Source organism: Opisthorchis viverrini (genome assembly GCF_000715545.1).
Source record: "Opisthorchis viverrini unplaced genomic scaffold opera_v5_200, whole genome shotgun sequence".
NCBI classification, from domain to species: Eukaryota; Metazoa; Platyhelminthes; class Trematoda; order Opisthorchiida; family Opisthorchiidae; genus Opisthorchis; species Opisthorchis viverrini.
In genome coordinates, this window is record NW_008751855.1 from 958,582 (window position 1) to 983,043 (window position 24,462).

General features: G+C 42.2%; 3 protein-coding genes across 3 annotated transcripts in view; 2 read left to right on the forward strand and 1 right to left on the reverse strand.

The window, feature by feature from the left end:
- The window catches only part of T265_08052 (hypothetical protein), a gene marked incomplete at both ends in the record, with an annotated part of 70,844 nt that extends 57,274 nt beyond the window's left edge, over window positions 1–13,570 (forward strand). Inside the window, 6 exons of the mRNA XM_009173746.1 lie at window positions 1,415–1,611; window positions 1,916–2,068; window positions 6,981–7,026; window positions 9,459–9,536; window positions 9,915–10,031; window positions 12,614–13,570. Coding sequence (XP_009172010.1) covers window positions 1,415–1,611; window positions 1,916–2,068; window positions 6,981–7,026; window positions 9,459–9,536; window positions 9,915–10,031; window positions 12,614–13,570 — 1,548 coding nt within the window. The remainder of the gene's footprint in view (window positions 1–1,414; window positions 1,612–1,915; window positions 2,069–6,980; window positions 7,027–9,458; window positions 9,537–9,914; window positions 10,032–12,613) is intronic.
- The window catches only part of T265_08053 (hypothetical protein), a gene marked incomplete at both ends in the record, with an annotated part of 74,229 nt that extends 57,516 nt beyond the window's left edge, over window positions 1–16,713 (reverse strand). The window contains one exon of the mRNA XM_009173747.1: window positions 16,668–16,713. Within this exon, the coding sequence (XP_009172011.1) occupies window positions 16,668–16,713 (46 nt within the window). The remainder of the gene's footprint in view (window positions 1–16,667) is intronic.
- Window positions 16,714–22,332: 5,619 nt separating this feature from the next.
- On the forward strand, window positions 22,333–22,560 carry T265_08054 (hypothetical protein; the record flags this gene model as incomplete). The annotated part of the gene is made up of 1 exon (XM_009173748.1): window positions 22,333–22,560. The coding sequence occupies one exon, from the start codon at window positions 22,333–22,335 to the stop codon at window positions 22,558–22,560; it is 228 nt and encodes a 75-aa protein (XP_009172012.1).
- Between the last annotated feature and the right edge of the window lie 1,902 nt (window positions 22,561–24,462).

The window sequence follows — 24,462 nt, forward strand, 5'->3', positions numbered from 1 at the left end:
TCTATGGCATGTTTTTTCTAGAAACTAGGAATGGATTTCATAGGGGATGGCACGCAATGGACACTTTCAAAATTTTACTTTCCGTGGATACGTTATTTTTGCAGTGGAACAAACACCACGGTTATGCGTATATATATATATATATATATATATATATACGCATAACCGTGGTGTTTGTTCCACTGCAAAAATAACGTATCCACGGAAAGTAAAATTTTGAAAGTGTCCATTGCGTGCCATCCCCTATGAAATCCATTCCTAGTTTCTAGAAAAAACATGCCATAGAAGCAAGTATTTTGGAATTTTCCAACTACCATTCCTCCCGAGGATTTTACTTAAGATACCTACAATATTGTAGACAAACTGTACAGATCAGGTTTGTGTCAAAACTGAACAATTGCCCAAGTAGAAACGCTATCCCACGAAAGTTCAAGTGATGTTCAGTTGGACGAACCAAAATCGTATTTCATGTAATGCCTAAACGTAATCAGGACATACGTCGATCAGGTCGATATTTTTTGGTACAATTTCTGTGTGCGTGCAAACAGATGCTGTGACGAATCGATTGCTATTCACAATGGGTCTGACAGGGTAGGTTCCCTCCTGCCAGATGTGACCTGATTCACCTCACAAAAACAGGTCGGGCACCGCAGGAAGCATCACATGACCTACTTCAAGGCCACGATGTGTCAGCCGCCCATACAAAGTAACATGCACATACGCAGCATCCACAAACCACATGACAGTAAACTAACCATTTATTACCTGTCCGCTTTGGGAACTTCTTCTCCTTGTTGAAAAGCACTTCTTGTGATCCAGTGACGAGATAAGTTTACCTTCAGACGGACTGTCCAATGCGCGATATTTTCAACAACCAGTGCCCCAAACTCTCCTTTCCGCCCAGAACATAAATCATTGAAGGCTTACTGCTGTGTACAGCTTTGCTAGATGAGTATGAAACTGATAATGAGGCTCCGATAACATGTAACTGTATTGATCTGAGAAGGAATTATGGAAACATTCTTTCGTCACTATACCCTCCGTGTCTGTCACGTAATGTGATTTTATTGAATGATTTTATTCTGTTAATGGACAGCCAATATTTCAAGATAGTTAACGACATTCCGTAAAGACAGTGTGAAAACAGAGGAATATTTTTTGTTGAAAGAATTCATCTCGCACAAGCGGAGAAAATGTTTCATCAGTCTTTGAGCATACAAGATGGGACTCAGTTTGAAGAAACTAAAGCAATAAGCTGAAATTAGTTGATTATTCTTTTTTTAACCAGCGCAACTCATCAATTACCTTGTGAGAGTATGTGAATCGATCAAACCCCCTCTCTCATCCAAACTCATAGCTGAAAATCCTTGCAACACGTAGGCTTATCATTTCCGCTCTCGTTTTATTTTTACAGCCAGAAAATATTTTGTGTCTTTCCAAGACAAGTTTCAAAATCAAAATCATTGATTTCGGCCTTGCTCGATTTTACGGTGAATCAGATGTTCGCGTCTTGTTCGGAACACCAGAATTCGTCTCACCAGAAGTAATCTCTTATGAACCGGTAACTCCAGCAGCGGACATGTGGTCTGTCGGTGTGATTTGTTATGTCATGTGAGTTTCACTGCATCTTGTTGGAGTGTGATGAACATAACAGTCTTATTATGGCCGATGAGTAGCATTATGGAAGATCCATAAATTGCTCGCAGTTTAATCCTCTTATTCAGTGGTTTTCATTATATGATTGCTGTGGAAATCTAAAAATTACCATGTATGTCAGTGACCAACCAAGATTTTCTAGTAGACAAGGAAAGTGGATGGGCTACTACTCTTGCTAGTAAGCAAAATAACGCCATTCGTGTCCCTGCTTTGAAAACCATCCCTTATGCATTCACATTTATTTAATGCTTTCGTACAGGTTGTCTGGATTATCGCCATTTATGGGTGACAGCCAAGGGGAGACACTGGCAAACATTATACGAGTGAAGTATGACTTCGATTATCAAGAATTCGAAGAAATTTCGGAAGGAGCTCGGGATTTTATACGGATGCTGCTCATTAAAGATCCACGGTGAGTTGGAAAGCGGTGCTTGTCACATCTAGACCTCTGCATAGCAAGACTCTAAGGTGATTTTTCCGCACGTTCGCCCTTGTAATTGTTTGGTTCCCAACAGAAATTTGATGTAATTGTGGGCATAGTGGGCTTGGTTAATCTGTCTTACAAAAAACTGGGCACTCGTAGAAGGAACTTCCCGTATTTTGCCAGTGCTTGTCATTTGAAATTTATGCATACTGAACTACCAGTCTATTGTAGCACGATCAATCAGTGATTTGGATTGTGTTCATGTTGATTGGTTGCTTCAACCTCTATGCACACACTGGTGGTATGTCCTCTGCTTCCCGACAAATCTAGGAAGAATACCAAACTAGCTTGGAATCGGTAAATCTCAGGTGTCTGATTTTGGGCGCGGAAACTGGTTCTTTTCTGGAGGAACTTAAACATTGAGTTTGTACAGTTTACTCAATTTTGAACTCCCCCCCCCCCATTGCATTTGTGATCACAAAGTGATTAATGTTTAAGCCTTAGAAATTTAAAGGTTCGTTCTCAAAGTACTAGTAAATATCGACCAGAACACTAAATATATGTAAAGTGAGTTGGAATTCTCTTCGAAAAAATACTTCACGCAATATGATTGAACCCCAGTAGAATTTTTGGTACAACTTTCCATTCATCTTAAAATCTGTGTAAGTTTGTCACGGTATGCTTTATCAAACTTGTTTCTCTTGTTTTCTCTTTGCACTAGCCTTGCTTCGTAGCACCTCAGCAAGTTTTTAGATTTTTACGAGCATGTGTCACGGAAATGGCCCTTTATTTCACTCAGGTTTGATGATACATTGAAATATGTGCACAGTATGATACTGGTGTAACGGTGATACTACTGATCGGGAGGCACGCGAGTAGTATGTGTTGTTCGTAGAATTTCGCTTTGCGTCGATTGAAAAATGGAATTCTGTTGCGGAATTCGCGGGGCCACTTTGTAACATTTGCTTTTATTCGACCGACGAATGATTGGAGGCAATGAATCTCCAGGAGGACGCGTTCGGGAGAAGATGTGTCCAGTTTTTGTAACTAAGATGCAGGGTTAGAGTTTGCTTCCTTGTTCAATGGTCTGCAACTGATCAGTTGGCATTTCCGAATAATTAACTCCACAACGAAGGTATTCTTCCTTTCACTGGTATGGTGAAACAAGGAGACTTTCTCTTGGTTTAACTGGTGAGCAAGCAGTCAACCATTATCACTACGCTGGTTAATGGGATCCGTTACAAGTGCACCTCCATGTTCAACACATTGACTGTTAAAGTGTGCCTTCATCTTCACTCTGGGCCAAGCAGTTAAGCTACAAAAAGATGCTCTGCTGAATTTACAGTTTTCAATAGAAAATGAAGTTTTATCTTAGAGCTGGTAACAAAGGCTACATCGAGAATCGTCAATCAAATGTTTGAAGGCATTTCACCAATATCACCAACCACCGGCCATTTATGAGATTATGTTCATTTTAGACGTAGTGAATAAGTTTAAACACAATTTTGTCTTCAAACGCACTTAATCGGACCCCGCATTGCACAGCTGAATCATAGCACGAGGTCACACTGTTATCGGCCTACTTGAAAGCCCTGGGAACCTTTAAAATTGAGGCTGTGTAATAGCTTTGCACTGTGTGAGAGTGTACAGTGGCGAAATACCCATGCAAAACTTCGACCAAAAGGTCATGTATCCAAGCCTTGTATGTTACCATTCTAAAAGCTCCTGTGCAACTGGTCTTCTTGAGAGGAAGCAACATATTCTCACGCCTTAAGGGTTGGACTCAAGAGCAGGGTTTGGTAACTGCATAGTGTTCCATGAAAATCGATGAACATTTGGATAGACATTCAGGCCTGTCGCTCAAAGTTAAATCATTTTTTGAACAGTTACACATAAGTTTCTTGACTAACGCCCGAAGTCAGGCTTTCTATGAAGCCACCCTATATAGGCCGTGAATACCACGGATAATCGGCTGCTCGGGTTTTGCAATGATCGCTCAAAATAAGCTTCCCCAAATGACTAACCCCTCTGCATGGAAACACTCACAGCGGCCATTCCCACCTACTGGATCAGGAAGATATTTATTTTGGAACCACAAGCTTAAGGCAATAAGCTAGATATGGGACAGATTCATATCTTGTTCGAACGAAATTAACTATCCAGCTATGTGGGCCACAATGTGCCAACTCCACCGGTAAACGTACACACTTTGCCTAAGAACTTCCGAAATGTTACTCTGGTTTACCGGCATCAGTTAACTGCTGTGTTGACTGAATTCAATTTGTGTCACTTGATAACAGAACTAATGCGAAGTAATAAATGCCAACGAAAGCACCTAAAATGATCGGGCAACTACAACAAGGACTTCGTTGAAGGTGAGACGGCAAACACTAGTGGATAAAATAAGAAACTCAGCTTTCTATCTTGCTCGTCCTGGCTTTGTTGCACGACAAATTCTAGAAAATGCCGTAAATCAACAACTCATCCATACAAGGGACGGAAGTTAAACAAAACAAAGTGAAAATACAGGTGCAGTGCCATTTAACAACAGCAGGGATTCAAGAGTCGTTTCAATGAAAACCAAACTGGTACGTAAATGAGTGTGTTTGTCGAATTTCATCCTAATGTTTTCAAGTAGAACACAAGGTTACACGTACCTAATGAACCTCAGGAAGAGCGAAACTGGTCACTGGCTGTCTAAAGTTTTCAGCAACCTTATGAGTTGTTCCTATCATGATAAGTCTTCTTAAAAACTAGCTGTGGATGTTTGTCGAATTTCATCCTAATGTTTTCAAGTAGAACACAAGGTTACACGTACCTAATGAACCTCAGGAAGAGCGAAACTGGTCACTGGCTGTCTAAAGTTTTCAGCAACCTTATGAGTTGTTCCTATCATGATAAGTCTTCTTAAAAACTAGCTGTGGATCAGACGACGAGCTCCACCGAAAGGTAGGCACAGCATAGGCAAATCAAAACAAATCGGTTTTACGAATAATGGGTATATGGCGCACGGAATTCAACGAATATCTTTCAAGGCGATTCAAGTAGACTGGCTAAAAGAATAAACCTTCCCGTAGACACAAAACGGAGAAAACAGGCGAATGAACGAAATGTAAAGCTAGATATGGGTAAGATAAGGACATACTTGCATGGTGGTCGAAACTTAGGGTAAGAATTCATTCAAATAACTACCCATATCGTCTAGCAGAAAGTGCAACACTAAATGTCACAGAAATTCTAATATCATTGACCTAAAGATAAAACGTAGGTAAGACTTAGGATCACGGAGTGGTGTGAAAAATGCGCTGGTACCGGTCATGCTCAAACGCTTGACAGCTGGAGTTACTGATGCAAACGCCCCAGCAGAACAGTTTGGCTCTCAGCAGCACATTGGACCTTAAACCCACTTTTTTGGCAACTTAGACGAAATTCTACAGAATATCTCCAATCTCCACAGTCGAACAACTGGACTTGACCAGGGCTTGGGACGTGGGCGACTGCGAGGAATCATGGATAATTCTAATAACGTTCACTGAGGTTTGCCAATTCCTGTCAAAAATTACGTAGACGAAAGAAAGCAAAATGCATTTATGTAGACCACCATATTTGGTTTTGATATCGTCAACAGAGTAAACTGGAAGAAGCTTCTTTGAACCCAGTTTAGCGTTGTGGAATTGGTCTTCCCGAAAGACAAGTCTGGTGTGCAGCCTGGCGAACTTAGAGGACATCTACTATGAATCAGGATATAAACAGGTGTCCGGCAATTCAGTGACCAAACATTTCGGCTCGAGAGCTCACAATGGCCTAAGATGCAGCAGTATTCCGGCTCTAGAACAGCCTATACTTGCATATTCTTTTTTCTTATCCTCTTGAGTTTACACTAGGTGAAGATCAGCTCAGCTCATCAACCATCTTGCACATGGATCGGTAGGCAAGAAATTCCACAGACGGAAGTCTGCCCAACCTTGTGTCTGCTTGAGTCACAGAAGAAAGTGTATTCAAATTACACGGCATTAGTCTCTACGACCACCAGAAATACCAGAATGATGGTCTGTTTGCGAGTTTATGCCACAACGGGATTACCACGTTTTGAAGGTCAGAGCGTTGAAGTAGTAGGTCGCATAGCAGTTAATTCCGAACCTACCTGGAGACAATCAAATTGGAAGAAGCCTTTACACTGATGATGTCACCCCTATTGGCGATGAAACGTTTGCAATCAAATTGCCCAGCTCAGTGAACAAGCCAACGACCACCATCTACGCTGCCTGAGCTACCAACATTTTCCTCTATAGAAAAGCCTTTATACTGTTAGACAGTTCACAGTTACATTAAACAAATGCTATGTATCTCTAATTTCTAAAGCATATGTGTATCTCACTACCAGAATAAACTCAAGGCTATGTTTGCACAATAAAATTATGTTACGGAGAAAATCCTGCATCTAACAGAGCACGAGTATCATCGAATTTGTATCTTCAGTTTAGAAAATCTACAGGATCATTGACGGTAAATAGGAGATGGTTCACCATTCGGAAGTTCAGAGAACACTCGACTCACTTGTAAACTTTATAAATTGTGTGATACACCCAATGCTTTTCTGAAGGTTTGCCTCTCTGCCAACTTAAAAAATAAAAAGTATCAGCGTGATCTTCAGCCCCCTATATCGTTGCATTCTGACTTGCGGTTCACTGGCCCACATAGCACATTAACTCCAGCAAGGACAACTAGTGTCGTTTGTGAGGAGTGCTATTAAAACAAAGGACTGTAGGGAACAGTCTGGTTTCTCTGGATTGGGGGAACCGAACAATAATAAAACTGACTACTTCCAATTATTCAAAGATCTTTTCGTCTATGGTACTGGTTTGATTTGCAATACGTTTTGTTTTTTTGTTTTTCACAGAAAGCGGATGACGGCCTCCGAGTGCCTTCAGCACTCGTGGATTAAGGTAAGAAGTTACTACGCTAGAATAGCGTTCGCGTGTGTCGGTTAACTCACTGTGGTGCATCGTAAAAATTCGAAACTCGGGTTTCCTCGATCAATATGAAGTGCACATCTAAGAAGAAAATGTCGCCTCCATTATTCCCATCCGCTGAGCAATATTAACCTTTACGATATTCGGATCGGGCTGAACAGTAATAGCACAAACGAGCCCACAGGCATGTGCAATTATTCTGTAAACTACATTATTCGGATCAAGTATTGTGAAAATTTCACTTCACTTCTTTCTGTTAGAACATAATTGTGATATGACCTTGGTTCTAAAGAAACATGTCAATCGCGTGAATTTAGTTCACACACAGCTGCTTCGGAAGCATACGTTTTTTCCTTTTTCTGACAGTTTTTTTTATCGAACGCTTTTCCAATTTCCATTGCAATCAAACATACCGACTGGCTGAGTTGATCCACTACACTACGTATGCATTTGTATGCAAATTTCAAGTTGATATCCAGTGAATGGAAAAGTCATCCGTTTTAATCAGTTCACTAAGGTTCAAATCTTGCATGGAGGTCACATCCAGTGGTTTGCAATTACAGTCCATTCGAAAAAACACTTTATACTTACAGTGGCTTTTCACACAGAATTGCGATTGATTTCTACTTCGGACACTGGTTTTACATATTTCATCCCATATGACTTCCCTATCAGTATTTCTATAATCACAAGGTAATAATTCACAGACTTTAAATGCACGTAGCTCTGGTTCACCAAAAAAATTATAGAGTATCCGTTCATCATATACATAAATTTATCCTGCGCCTGCATCACTTGTAGCAGGTAGATCTTCTAGCCAGAGTTATTGGTTTCTTTTGGCAGATGATCTGTTTTTCTGTGGATGTGATTGGTAAATCTTTCAAACACAGACCTCGAATTTTTAAAAACAATATGAAAGAAACGAACTTCCATAGAAGAAATCACACTGGAAGTTTCATGATTCAAAAGTCTGACTTCCAAGTGGACAGCACACCTGTGACTATTCGTTTGACTCGTATGCCGTTGGTTGTAAATTTCTAGGTAACTTCGATTTCTCCAACGTACGCCCTTGAACACTACATACCTGACATGGAATGGTAACTGCTTTTATTATTTTAAGGGAACTAATTTGTGGGTTAAGGGGGCAAAGCAAAACTTTCGTTGTACTCAAAACCATTAAACGTTTGACTGAGTTATTTATGAGCAAATGGAAGATAGGTGTTGGAGTCTCTGCCGGAGTCTACATTATGATACGAAATTAATTGCCCATCACTGCAGTTTGCACACAAAACCATGAAAAGCTTGTCGCGTGACGAGGAATATTTTATTTTTCCAGTTAGTGCGACACTCAAAACTATAAGTCTATTGGTCTCCCAACAAACCTCCAACTGAAATGTAAAGAAAACTTTCTGTCTCAGACCCTCAGATGAACCCACCAAAACGGCCATAGAATTTCGATTAGGCCTTACTGACTTCCGATTGGAGACTCAAAAGGGTAATAACAATTAAGCGTGACTATTGAGCGCAGTTGCACTACGGCAAACAACTCTGCTTGCCTCCATCGGAACTGCACCCAAGGTTAAAGCCTTTTCTGAATCACACGGGGGATAACTGCATGTAGTACACCAAAATTGGGATCTTGTCTCTCCGTTTGAGTAGATGCAACGTCGGAAATGTGTGCACAATAACCTCTAATTTCACAATAGTAACGACGCCTGAGACACCCAAGAGACAAGACCCATCGTAACTTTTTATTATTCATGTCTTTTTAGAAACTCTTTCTTAGGGACCAGGAAACCGTAGCATTTCTGTTAATTACGTAGCTAGGTTTTCGACCACGTGTCTGTCAACGTAGCAGTGACTCAGGACACCTTTTGGTTCTACAGCCCATATCTACGTAAAGACGGCTAATCCCCCCTACCGGTTGTCAACTTTATCAACCATGTTCATCATGTTTACATCAAAATTTTGCGAAGTTAAGTAGATCGAGGATGGACGGCAAGATTATATCTTAACATAATCATAGGTATAGAAACGTATGTTTTAAAGAGATGTTGCGAATGACGGAACCATAATATTCTTTAACAAATGAATTATTTTGGACTTTCTTCAAGGGGGAGGAGTCAGGGGATTTTACATCCTCGAATCTTTTTACTTCAAAATCCAGTCTTTGTTTTTTTTGGAATGCGGCTGAAAGTCATACTTTGGTTAACTTGTCAACCTGCACTCCCCGCATAATCAGCCACGAACTTGCCACCAGGTGAACTGATTGTAATTTTTAAATAGCTGAATTGTTCATGGCTCCTTATGTGTTCATTTTTTTGCCCCACGTTACATCTACTTTTTCTAGGCAATGTTAGAACAGGTATTCGAAATTTCACACTCCTTTTGCTTTTTACCTGCAGCGGAAAAAACAGCTGAAACGGAAGGGAACAGTGAGCAAAAAGAGACTAAAACATTTTGTTTACCGGAGAAAATGGCAGGTAAGCCAATCCAAAAGGACTTCGTTGATATTTTCATGACCTTCCCTCTCGTAAAATAGATTACATTCTCCATTCCACACATTTTTCGATTTGTTATCGTCCAAAAGTTTCTGCCCTGCTCTTAGGCGTTTCACACCAGGCTTAAACAAAACAAACATCCGCAAGTGAATACAGTCAAACTGTCATGGTTGTAGCATAAACTGTGAAAAATCCGTGTTGAGAGTAGCAACGGGGTGCCTTCGCTTCTGGTAAAATAAGGTCTGGAATGACATTTTTAGGGAGGCAACGGGAGGCTCGAGAGGGGTGATAGAACGGACTTGGACCGGTGGGAGTTAGGAGAAACGTGTTCACTATAGCAAATGTTTATTTGCTGGCCAGGTTAGCGCTTCTGAAACACCATCAATCTTTTACCTGCAGCGGAAAAAACAGCTGAAACGGAAGGGAACAGTGAGCAAAAAGAGACTAAAACATTTTGTTTACCGGAGAAAATGGCAGGTAAGCCAATCCAAAAGGACTTCGTTGATATTTTCATGACCTTCCCTCTCGTAAAATAGATTCCATTCTCCATTCCACACATTTTTCGATTTGTTATCGTCCAAAAGTTTCTGCCCTGCTCTTAGGCGTTTCACACCAGGCTTAAACAAAACAAACATCCGCAAGTGAATACAGTCAAACTGTCATGGTTGTAGCATAAACTGTGAAAAATCCGTGTTGAGAGTAGCAACGGGGTGCCTTCGCTTCTGGTAAAATAAGGTCTGGAATGACATTTTTAGGGAGGCAACGGGAGGCTCGAGAGGGGTGATAGAACGGACTTGGACCGGTGGGAGTTAGAAGAAACGTATTCACTATAGCAAATGTTTATTTGCCGGCCTGGTTAGCGCTTCTGAAACACCATCAGTCAAGATTTTATTCAAAAACTGAAGGCAGTCTGTACACGAAGATCATACTGCACTCTATAAATGTTTATCCCTGGTTTGGAGTCGTCAGTAGTGCACATTTTGTCAATTTCTAGGTATTTTTTTACCCACGAACTCCCGGTTAGTAGTCAAAGACTGAACTAGCTGATCAACAGTATGATTAGCTCCCACTCTCACGGGATATAGCCCGACTTCTAATTCAATCATACTATTCACACCACGTGGTCAAGTTGTGGTTGGACCTCCGAATCCCCTCGCGTAAGACGCGCACAGCTGTATAGTGCACTCAGCTTTTCGGTATAGAATGACTCAATTTATAGGGAGAAATCTTGATCGAATGTTTTGAAGCTCGTCATGCTATCGAAAAACATTTACATCCCCTGACAGCGGTTATTCAGTCTCGGGCAACACAGATCACACGACCATCATCCTACTTAAAATCTGAATTTACACGCAGTGAAAGGATAAGAATGCGCACGGATCCTGCCTAGATATAACTGGCTTCTTCAATCAAATTCACTTGCGTTTGGCATACTCTGAAGGCTATTTTGTATCGGCCCCCCAAAGATTAATAACCTACTATTAAATTTGGTTCTCTCACTAATGCAACAGCACCTACTAACAGTCCCATCAGAAACTGACCCAGTTAAGCCGTTATTCATATTCTAACGCATGACAACATCCCTTATCCTCAAGATTTCTACTGTTACTAAAACGAAACTTATTTCGTAAGTGCGTCACAACCATTGTCCTTGGACTTTGGCACGAAAACTGGCCACAAGTATGTGAACAAGAAGATTTTTGGTCCTCCAACTGGTGCAATGATTTCGGAAGAGGATTAGACTCTAAGTGTATCACATATACCACAAAATAAAGCTTTCTTCCTATAGCTTGACTGACAGATTCCTTACAGTTTAAGCGGAGACCTGGTGGTTCTGGTCCACTTTCTGTATATGGCCCTTGCGTGTTTTGCATTCGGTCACATTTCATCCACTTTCTTCCAGCTTATTTCAACACATTTCAGGTATCTGGATGGTATCAAGGTCCAGTCATTTGTAAATCTCTCTCACAAAGCCCACAATCATTGACGACAGAAATTATGTAGAAGCACAACGAAGCATATGAAGTGTTCGGGGAATAAGCAAGCGACCTTGGTGGTTCAGCTGGTGAAGTAGTTGTCCGGTAGGTAGGGTTAGATGGTCCAACCCTATTCCCAAGCGTGCCTTTTGGGTTAAGCCACGCTAGTTTGACTTAATGCTTTTAAGATCGACGAAATTCCGCCCCACTTTGTAATAAATAACACGCACCAAGCTATGGTGAAAATTGTTGGGGTTAATTGTCGGTTGTTGTTAATTCATCACTAACCCATAGATAGTGTCGCGCTGAAACTAGGATCAAACTTTGTAGAATTCTGCACCTGACATACCATAGATTTATTCTTGTACGCTTAGGAGTATCTTCTTGGATCTGGCCAAACTGATGCTGGACCACTGAACAAACACATGCAGCTGTTATCGTGATGTCATTAGAAATTCATGTTACAGAGGTAACCTATAATCGGGCAGCACAATAAGGCATGAAAACGTCAACAACTCGCTAAATTTGTTCATGATCTCTCTAGGTGCAGGTGGAATTCTACACCACATGGCTCCTCGGCCATTCGTGGCTGATATTGCCGCATCAATAAAGTGAAAAGTCTGGTTGTTTACCTTGTTAGAATAATTCCTACTTTCTTCGTATCCCAGCACAGAATATCACTTTGCAGGATTCGTGTTTTCATTCACAGCAAAATTCGTCACCATTCTTATTCGTGTTAGTACAAGTCACCTACATTTCTGACAAGTAAATATTATTTTAATTTAGTATCCTGCCCGTCTGAGGAAAGTGATAGGTCGAAATCTCCATCACCCAGGTAGGAACACGTTAGTCTGTTGAAGCAATTTGATTCAGCTGCATCGAGTGTACTGAGGAAGTGCTTTCTGACTAGACCCAAACAAAGTAAAGATATTTACTTGAGTCGTTTCTTTTACACCGCAAATGAAAATTGATCGATGATGTATCCGGTTCCGCTGACGCTGTCATACTAATCAATGGCAAATACACCACAGGACACCGTTGCCACAGACCTCATTTCCACGTAAATATTTTTCCATTTTTCAGAAGGCGGTTAACGCCATCATTGCGCTAATACGTATGGGAGTAGTACTTCAACATCCACAATCCGAATGGCAAGAATCTAACCAACCCTCCACTGCCGGAAACAAACCGGCAACAAGTCAGAAACCAACCCCTCCACTGTCGACGAGCTCGCTGTCAAAAACAACTCCGTCAAGACCTGTCGAGGCCGCAGAATGCAGCAAACGCCCCAAGATTGACAATAAACCTGCGGCAGACACGAAACAAAAAGATAGGAGGATGTCTTTCAAGGCTATGAACAACGCAATTTTCGGCAAATTTGCTTCGAAACGCAGTTCGCCAGAACAACTTTCCCCGGAGACCCCACGACCCAGTATTAGTACTGGTCCTCGACCATCACTTTTGAGTCGGTTTACTAAGCGCGATGACTCGAATCACGTAGGGGGCAGCGGTTCACCAAAACCGAAACGTAAAGATTCCCTTTCTAAACAGAAGCACAAGTCTGACAGAAAACTTTCGCGGGAGGAGAAGAATCTAGATCAGGCGCACTCATCAAGCAAACAGCAGTCCAAAGTAAAGGCGAGTAACATTACCTCCGCGGAAGTAACAAAGGATTCCAAACCAGCACCTGGATGGTCTCATATGGATTCAACAATTAGGCGGGATATTCCAAAACAACATCCCGACAAAACAGGGAGTAAAAACGAAGACACATCTACCACGCAGCCTAAAACAACGCAGCCGTTAAAACCGATAGAATGTAAAAATGACACTCATTCAACTACGCCCAATGACAAGACCGGAAACCAAAAAAGCTTGCCGTCTTCCACATCCAACCAGCCCGCCACACCTATCAAAACACAGAAGAATTTGAAACCAGTAGCACCTCGTCCAGCGTCCAAAAAAGTAGCTCCGTCAACTGGTGGTATTGCTGCTAAGATCGGTTTTTTTAACAACATTATTAAGGACCCTTCTTCATAACCAAAGGAGTTGTGACGTTGCCCGATATTCCTAAACAGCTATCAGCTATGCACTGAAGTGGCTTTGATCTGGCCTCGAATCAGTCGATCCCTGGCGGTCAGCAACCGCAGCACTCTTCACATATCACGCGCCTTCAAAAGCCTCTGACCGATGATGAACCTTCGAAAAATTCGTGTTGTTTTGTATGCTATATTTTATCTTTCAACCACCGTGATGAATTCGTCGCTTATTTTTTTCAATTCTCCTGTTACGCTCTCCCCCCTTGTGAAAACGTCTGACATACATCAGAGAAAAAACATCGTATTAAGTTCTGGCCAGTGAGTTTTTGATCGTCCATCGAGAGGGCTGTCAAGAAATGAGTGTTTTTCAAAAAGAAACTAGAGTCCTCTAATATTAGGTGTGAAAAATAAATGTAGAACTTGTCCGACACGTTTTTATTTAGCCGCCTCACATTAAGTGGGTGTTGTTTTGACAATTATGATGCATTGAGAATCGTTCTGCAACAGACCAAATAAATGACATGCTCAAAATCACAACAACTTCACGATCCCTTAGAGAATGTCCGGTGATTCCGAATACATCCGAGAGTGCACAAAGAATACTGTATCACTCAGAATATCATCGAAGAGCCAAACTATTTCTGAAAAAACTGTGTTTGTCAGAAAAATGCACAGTTGGGTGAACACTGAGTAGTTCTTTGTCAACGTCCCACAAGGCTGTGATGGCAGTTGCGTAACACGGAGCAAAATTTACCCAGTTACATTCATATTCACGCACCCACTACACTAACGAAAGATTTCTAGAAAGTAGGGCAGTTTCCAGCTAATGCCCAAAATAAAATTTTGCGTGTCACGTTATTGCCACCTCCTTCTTTTTTTCGTTCTTCCTTGTGACATTGTTGGAAAGTCTCGTTTATGTGCTACAAAACTTCACCATCAGTAAGCTTCATCTCATGTCGCCGATGGTGACGTCGAATCCGTATGATTCACTTCGATCACGTCTGGCGTACAGTGACAGAATAAACCTAATCAAGTTAGATCACCTCACATGTCCCGCATACTATACCCCTTAACTTTCTGTTTATCTGAAGAGTTTTGGCGCAGGTGCACGCAGTACGCTTTGTTAAGCTACCGAACACAAATCGAGTCTAGGTTACAGGAACAAATGTGATTGCTCTGAAACCTTACTCCGAACACAGTAAATTCCTGGATAACAAGGTACAACTTAAGATCTTCTGGTCCATCGAGAACATTTTCCAGGATTGTAGAAACGTATTTTTTTGGAAAAGCTCTCCGTCTGGTCGGTGTATGTACCATTTTGAGGTAATTTGAACAGACTTCACAGTCTTTGTAATGTACTACTCATAAGGTTGCTGAAACTCCGTCGACAGCCCACGACCGGTTTCGACCATTTTGGGGCTCACCAGGTAGGCGCATTCCTCGGGTTTTCGTCAATCGTATGTTCTACTTGAAACTCGACGGAGTTTCAGCAACCTTAGGAGTAGTACATTACAAGGGTATACATGTATCGCGATATCTTGGATATCGTAGAGACTGAAACATGAGGTGGCCTGGTGCAGCACATTCAGTTGCCTGAGAACATCACAAACGAGAGATTCAGCTGGGTTCCAGGTGAGCCTCTCGAAAAATCAAATTAGTTTGCAGATGAGTGTATATTCGCTATACTTCACAGTCCCTCTTCGGGTACAGCGTAAAACGGATTACATCAGGAACACCAGGAACAAAGGCGTGCGTTTTGCTTTAACTTTCTCTGAACGGAACGTTGGCGCAACCAGGTTAACACAGTTTTCTTGAGTGGGATATTAAACCAAGAAACTTCTGGCTTTCTTGACTTTTTAAATCTTAATTGAAGGCCTTTGTCAAGCAAACGCCATTTGAAAGACCTCGAACTCTATTTTTAAAAACATGGAAGCATGAGAAATAATATGTTCAAGAAAGGTACGTTAGAACTAGAAAAATCTACGTTGCTAAAACCGCTCACTTCTATGTAGACAGAAAAGACCTCCACACACACACACACAAACCAAAGAGACAAATATAAATACACACAAAAGTCAGTAGAGAGAACAATGTAAAAATCCCAATAACATGATCAGAATTTAGTGCTGACTCCTTAGGGCACTCGTCACAATTATGGTATCAACATCTGAGATAAGGTACTCACAGATAAACTGTGGATTCATGTGAAAAACATAAGCTTATCCGCCAGCTTGTACCGCCAATCGCTAAGAACTGTGACACTGTTTTTACACGGACTAAGAGATATCTTGAAAACAAAACGGTTGTCGAGGCTCCCGATACGGAAGTTTGAGCCATGTATAGGCCTGACGGTCCTGAATTCGAAAAGGAACAGTTGGGTTTGAAATTCTACGGTGCTATTTACACAAAAATAAGCCTAAGTACACCACAATCCTCTAGTGTCTATATTCGTGGCGTCAACACATGCCCAATCGTGCCACTGATCCGCACAGCGCGGTGCCAAGGCCCACAGACCAGGCAACGGCGAGCGGAATGTTGGCTCACTAGCGTGGGTTGTGCTCATCTATCCCGAAGCCAGCTTCGCGATTACGTGTAGCAGTGCCATCACACGGAGATCGTGACATAGCACGGTAGAGAAAGCCGAAGGGACCGAACATGGCTTGGTATGTAGGCGAGTGATTCAAGCACGCATACGCTTTCACACGTGCCAGTATATAATAGTGTACGACGGGGAGGCCTTTGAGACAAGACGAATGGGGTATAGGGAGGGGCGAAACAGTTAGAGGCTGATGAGCGCACGGATGGAATAGGAAAATGATTGTGGAATTATCGTGAAGGCAAGTTCTCTCCTACACCTCAGCTGTACATTCCTAAGCCCATTAAAGAGCTGAAACATGCGTTTGCCTACGGCATGTCAATGTGAGATAACGCATACGCAGCACACAGAGAAATGTTATTTGAAGGGGTCGTCTTTGAAACCGGGTACAGGTCGTTGAACGAATATGTATTTACTTCTGGTGGGTTCTTCAGTGATTCCTGAAGACTGCTTGCTATCCATCACCCACTCCTCAATTCACGTAACTGCTCTGTGAACTTACTTTTACCGTTCGATTTTTCCTCATAGTGAATGAACTTGAGGGTCATTTGGTACCACTGCCGTGTTTACCCGTTGACAAAAACAATTTTCTTCGTCGTAAAAATTTCTTTTGCAATAACTCCCTCATTCCCCGAATCCAGCTTTCCACATGGTTCTACTGTGATTCACTGTTTGTCCGCTGTTTCACACAGAGTGGGTTCCGACGTTATCTTGGATGGTACCTCTTGGAATTCAGTCAGACTTGCCTAGCAATTCAGTTTGCCAGCATCCCGAGGTAGAGGTTACTCCTTATTTTTTTCACAAGGTTGTTTTTTAAAAGATGATGAGCATGTTCATTCACGATAAAGAGTGATCCGCACTAAATTCAGCACAATGTATCACGCCGGCCAGTTGAAAATCTTTGAAGAATCGTCGTTGGATCGTTGCATCACTGATAAGGTGTACGTGAGTCCAAATGACTTCTGATATAAACGGCACTCTACTAGTGAGGAACACTAAAGCTTCACAAATTGACAAACGCCATGATTACTTGATCTAATGCCAAAGAACATCGGTATGGTTGTTGATCAGATGGCAGTTGATCTGTTCGCCAAGCTTGTTAGTTGGCTTGCAAACGTTTCGTCGCCATACCGGGAGACATTGTGAGTGCGCGCCTTGACTGATGACTCCCCCATTACTGCTTCCGTCTCCGAAGCGCGGTTTGTGTGTGCAGCGTGATTGGTTGGCCCCAATGTCTTCCTGGTTGTTTTTTTCTGTCAATTGAATATCGCATTCGCTCATGAAGGAAAGTTGGTCCTTGGCAGTACTGGTTAAATCATATGCGACGGCCTAGTGTAAGACTCGCTTATGTCGCTTTCCGAGTGAGCTATTATGGATACTTGGTAGCTCATAAATGCAGAAAAACACTCCTTCGCAACCTGATCATAAAGTGCTTGCCATCTTTCTTGGATTGATGCAGTTTGGTCAACCACCAGCTCTTTCTAGCAAAATCGGTGCTACTTTCGAGTGTGCTTTGAGACTGATGCTCACAAGGACATGTACACGCCTTCAGCTTCGAAGAGTTCTTACACTTATCCCAGCGTTATTCCTTTCAACTTCTCAATGCCAGCACTGTGACTTTTGAATTCTTTAGCAACAAGTGTAGTCTGTTGTTCAGGCTTATCTCTTTCCGATAGAACTGTGATTTTCAAGATTTCAGGTTTAATCATTCGTGCGATACATATCTGTAAACAATATATTTCGTCAGATACACTCGTTGCGTGTCCATGCGGTTTTCACCGGAGACGCAACTGGATCTCTCGTTTTCGCTATTCTGAAGATTGCGGTGTGTGGTCAGTGTCTTCAAGCCTGTGGACCCCCCAAAGAAAGGCAGCCTCTCCTCTTCCGTTAATGAAAAAAATCGTTCAGCTGTAACACCCTTCCGATGGCTAGCTGTCATGCAACCGGAAGGAAGCACGAGGGTTGCGATACTACCAGGTTGCCCAAGCCTAGACGAGGAAGTCGAGAGGAAAAGGTTGAGTCCGAACCACGGACCTTCCGGTCAGTGAATTCGCGCTCTAAACACTTGAGCCGTCCTGCCCCCGTGAATATGAAGAGCTTGATCGCTGAAACAATATACAGGCAGCAAATACCCGCACGATGTTACCCAAAGATTACCCTATAATGTAAACTATCATTCCATATATGCTCATTGTTCTTCCGCTGGTGGTCATTCTGACAAGGTCGCATATCAAGGAATACATATTTCAATCTTCATAGGCAGAACAGAGGCCCAACTATCGCACCGAGTTAATAACTTTAGGTTGGGTAAAAATGTTCCCCGTAAGTAGACAACCGGCGATTTATGACTAAAACATTACTGTAGATCGACGTAGAAGTTCTAGCTGAAAAACCTAAGTCCTACAACTCTAATGACTGTGATTTCTGAAGAGAGCAGACGGAGGAGAATTCCAAAGCAAACAGTCCCACAGAAAACTAAGAAAAATGGTTCTGTTCGGCATCAGTTGGTTGAAGCTTGATTGGTCCGATCAGCCGAGCATAGGCCAGTCGAGCAGCTGAAAGCTTTTGTGCGTGAAACGGAAGAAACTATTTAGCGATAACATTTACCATTAAAGTAGCCGCACAGTAGCGAGAGGGTGACTTCATCTCGACAGCAAGCGAAGGTTTGCGGATAATAGCTCTACTCTGGTGGGACGCAAACATTTTTTGTCTAGTAACATCTAAAAGTGGAAGATATATGGACGGAGCACCACTTTAATTAAAACAGCAGTACGTTGTGAAAAAGCGGACCTGGGTAGCAGGACGACATTCCATGTAAGGGGCTTGGGGTGGCAAACCACAGTAAGACTATCTGATTTTGATAGCCGAGCTTCCCTGGACGACAGTGGAGACGACTTGATGGCGAACCTGGTTTTCAGTCCGCTTGCCTGGGTTAATTTGCAGTCGTTTATGACAAGATCCTTATCTACACCGAATCGCTAGCTGCTCAAACTCTTTCGGCGCCCCTCCCAATAGTGCTTCAGGCAATTTCGTGCAAGTATTTGTCCAATGGTCAGATGACTGATTTTTCCCACAAATGATGAGCTTCGATAAGAACGATACTGTTCGTGTGGGTGAGTTATTCTGGGAGTAGTAACATCTCCAGAAAATGCATTTTAGGTACCGAAGTATACTAACGATATTAGTCTAAGCATCGTCTGTGTAGGCTACGTAATAACGGGAAACACAAGTGACCAAGAGAATGATCACTGTGCAGATGCATGCTTTCATGTGGCATAATATACGGACCGATGACCATTACATGGTTGGTTCGCCTGAGTCCATCGTGCCAGTTCAACACAACCTCCGTTCTAAACTTATTCTAGTTATCCAACTTTACCTCTGACCGTTCGTACCAGGCATGTGTGGACGCCATTTCTGGCTTTTTTCTAGTTGGCTCGCAGGTGTATATTGGTCCAAAAGATGGTCGCTTCAAAAATCAGGAGCTCCTAACGTCGCCAATGCAACTTAAGTTGGTCACACGAAAATAAAGTTCCAAAGTGAATCTTTGTCCACTTGGTGCGGGAGGAACAGAAATGGTCGCCATTCTGTACACAGAAATTTTGCCTATTCCGTATCAAATGGATTTTCGTAAACTCCACACAGTTCAATTATCCATGTGTGGCCATCCATACGATAAACGCCCCCGTGACAGAGCCTTGTTCGCATTTCAAAATGAACAACCATTTCGACTTTTAAGATCACACTCCCATCAGAACTCACGAACGCCAACAGCACGGCATCTGACAAGTGTCGGTAAAAACCCGTAGTGTTATCTGATAGAGAATTGCCAGTTTGCGTCCTCAGGAGGCAAGCTGCAAGTGAGAGGATGAATGATGTCTCTTATAATGACGAAGAATCGTACACAGATAGAAACGGTATTTAACACATAATATTGAAAACTTTATAGCCTCTTGGTCAAATTTGTCCTGAAATCCAAGTGCTTGGAAGCACACAGATGCGCACCGGAAAATAAGTCTGCGTGATATGCATACAGATGCACACCATATAATCATATACTGGTAAAACAGTCGGAATGAAAGAGACGAGTAGCAAATTTTCGCCACAATCAATGGCCTAACAGAAGAGCACTTCTTCATGCCACATCAGTCCGACGAGCTAAAAATAATGAGTACAAGCACATTACATTCGCAACATTATGGTAGCCTGGTAGTCACAAGCTGTTTAGCAGAATCACCTTCCTGCTTCGTTTAAATCTGACTTTCATTCTTATGTGAGGAATAAGAACGCCAAGTAACACAAAATCGAGCTGCAGAAAATAGTGGGTTTGAGTATAAATTGTGTTTCAAGGTCAACTAACGGGTGCTTACTACTCAAGGATTCTATTATTGTGATTGCATGTGTAAGAGTATACGAAGTCACCTTCGTTGGATATCCGACGTTGTCAGTAAAATGAAGCTAGCGAGATATGGATGTTCCGATAGCAACACATTTTAAGGATTGGCATGGACGAGAACGTCGATCTTTTCGTTCCATTTTGCATACGGCTTCTATGGATGCCTCAGAAACGTTGCATGAAACTTGTGTGATACAGACAGAAGAGTAAATTTTTGTCCTAAGGAGCAATAGAAATAGGCGTATGTGGCTTAGTTTAAGGAAATCAGATGGAAAACGGGAAACGCATTGGAAGTCAGCTTTACAAGATGAACCTGAAATGTACATCAATCTCCACTTGATCTGAATGGAACAATACATATGTTACAAATCCCAATATCAACTCCTGGCATTTAGGTTTAAACAACTACGGATTGAAGACGATAGCTTCGTTTCACTAGCAGTACTGGCTGTGTGATTGAGCCGTATTTACTTTCACAAACCATTGATGAGTTGGGTCCAGGTGACATCATCCAAAGGGGCAGCAATGATCAACGGATTTTACTGGTTAGTGTTTTCATACTTTGTTGCCAGGTTACAAAATACCCACCACTAGTTAGCTTCAACTCAGCACAAGACTGAAAAAACAGCTCTGCGGGGTAGATTGTGCTCTGCCGCTCATTGCCGAATGCATTAGTGCTCAGACCACCAGCTGGAAGGGGATCCGCGCACTGCTGATGATTCCCACTAAGGATGGAACGACCGTACATTAATTCCCGCATTTCAGCATACATCGTATGACTGCATCATGCGAACGCTTATTTCGCATGAGGTCACTTTAATTTGCGAACGCCATCAATCCTAGAAGACATCATCAGTGCACACTGGCTGCGTATATTGTTAACAGAGCTCTCAAGTATAATCAATACGAATGCTGGTCTATTAATAATTAGTTTGTTAATGAACGAAAGTTGTCCATACGCAATATATGGGTAACAATATATTCCATCTATATACACGATTCCCGTCATCCAGCTGCTATGTTTCGGCTTCCTGGAGGAACAGTGTGTCACACAGACAAAAGACAACGGACAAGCATTCAATACATCCAGACGACAATATACAAAGTATTCGGGACTATGATTAGATTCATTAATGGGTGATCATCACACTGAGGACATATGACGAATCTTTAGCGAGGTTCGTAATATGCACGTTGGTGATGACCACTAACCGATATGAAACAGCTCAGCAGTCTCTCCGCTCTTCCGTGTGGACTAACTTCATTGCAGGCTGAAGTATCCAATGAAAATTGTTAGTTCGTTTCTGAAGATGATCTCCAGTCGTTCGACATACCACGGAAAAGTCATTTCGGACATGTTATCTGAAGTCCCCCAATCATGCTATGGTCCAATGCAGCGTTTCTTATTAGGGGAGATTACCGTACAATCGCTACAGCAGTGGCGGTAATAAAAAAGTAGTTTGGCCAGGAAAATAGGCACAGTGGTGTAGGAATTTGAGTTTGCACAGCCACTTCGTGGAAGCTTAAACGAAAGTGATGAACGGACGAATGGAGGAGTAAAAATATGCATCATTGGGGTTTATTAGCTAGGGAAGAGCGTTTATGAGGTGGCTTGTGGAATTTTCTTTCACCAATTGAATGGCTACCGAGTCCACCGATGGACGTGTTAAAGCCTTGACGTAAATGCTTGATCACGGTTAGCAATCAGAACAGTGCTTTCAGAAGTGGTCCAGTTGATAATAATTCAACATTTCACCTACTTATTAGTAGCATGAAATTCTCGGAAATCTCGGGACGAGGCACAGGCAAACAAATGAAGGATTCGGGGACTACGATGGACTCGGAAACCATCATTGCAGTCAAAGACTATGTCACCACTTGCCACATCTCATCGGCTTCATTCGCTGCGCTTAATTCATTGGAAGATCCAGCTGGACAGTGGATAAATTTGACTAATCAGCCGTCCTCACAACACGCCAAACGCTGTCATCCTCAGTGAGCAATTCAGCACACACATAGGAGCAGTTGTTGACAGCGAAATTGGACACAAAGGGACTGAAAAGTTGAATTGGTGAAAAAAAGTATGTCAAATTCCTAACTCCATGCTTGCAATAAGAATGGTCCACACACGCACACAAATATCCCTTCTGTAGATACCTCGGATAGGCTTCATGAGCGTTTTGCAGCATCCGAGAGCTAGAATGGATTGCTAGCAGTTCCCTGAATACAACATCAGCTATCATGATTGCCGAACCATCCCTAAAATCCCCTTTAATTAACGCTGCCGTTTTAATTTCGATTCAAAAATGTTGCACTTTTGTACCAATTCTGGGTTATTCCGCCACCGTATCATATGTGAACTGAAGGCTCATTTTCACCGGACTAATAATGGTTACCATATTTACCAAGAATTCATTCTTTCGCTAAAATCAGCTGCGAATGGCAGAAGTACTCGAGGTAAATGATCTTACCGGCTGTCAACTATACATGGGTATAAGGTGTTCCTTCCAGTTTTCGTATCTATCAACACCAGATCGACTTCTGCCAGAAGTGACGAACAGTGACCTCGACACTATTGGAGTAGCTATCCTTCCTTGGAACTATTTTCTACCCTGATAATGAACGCAAGATGAAATGGTTTTCACACCTTGTGAATCCAGAAGAGGCACTGTACACAAGTCTGCTTCCAGTGTCCGGGTAGTAGCATTGAATGTATACTGCCTATTCTGAATGTCGCTCCCATGCAACTTGCAAGGTCGTGTTCACTAATTTGCAAAATCCCCTCTTCCAACTTTCGCCTATCGAGCCGAATGAATATATGGACGAATTTCCCCTACTTTACTACCTAACATCATGAGGAACCTTCACATCAAGCAGGTTATCCGAACAGTCAGTTGCAAATATTTTCTCCTTTCGGGATTCCGTGCTCTGGTTCACAAACCTACTAGGATGGGGCCGCATCTCGTTCGTAGACCCGCCAAGACTAAGGAACTGTATGATTTGAAATTTTGTGCACAACTGGCGACCTCCGAACACTGCATAATTTATATCCTGCTGCAATATACTTCCACGGTTTTCAAAACTGATTAGTCCATAGGAGCCAAAGTTTGTCGCGCTTTTGATAGCTTTTGTAGTTACATGCCCTTAATCGGACCCATATCCTGAAGCAAAGTAGATCCTCTTCCATTTTCGGCTTTCAGGATATGGCCAATAATTTGTTTAAGCAAAGTTGCTAATTGAAAAATTCGTTCTTTAGATACTGGTTCGTTCGTTCCATGCATCCTGGAAAAATTTAAAGGATCGGTTGCCTTAAACATGTCCCCAAAACGGGCAGAAGGTATCACACTATTCCTTCTTCTCCAACCGAGTTGAAAACACCATGCCATGTGACCATTCCATCGTCGTCTTTTTACTCTGAGTCAGTTTGTGGTGCACTAGATGCTGAAGCTTTCCTGGCCCACTTTACTTCTGCTTCTCTGAGTGAAAGTAATTCCATCGTCGAATGATAATAGGCGACTCTTTTTCGGAGTCTTTCACTGTAAACAGAGAACTTCCTCTACGAAGGTTTCCTGTTCCTTGGCGCTCAATTTCCTCACTTGACTGTCGAATTATACACTCTACCGCCCCATTGGATAACGGCGCTTTTTATTTCTTCCAAATAATACTGGTTCTTCTCAAGGTGTAATTCCGAAGTTGTTCCCATTTTTTTCGTTATTCTGATGACCACTAAGCAGCCCATCCGACCGTACGGTTAACACGTGTCCATGTAGATAACCATAAACGCAATGGGTAACCTCCTTCGACACCTTATTTTGGAATATTCAGTGTCCTTATTTGAATAAGAAAAGGAGAAAAGTAGGCAGTATCGGTGGCCTAAGTAGTGTTTCACACAAAAGTCACA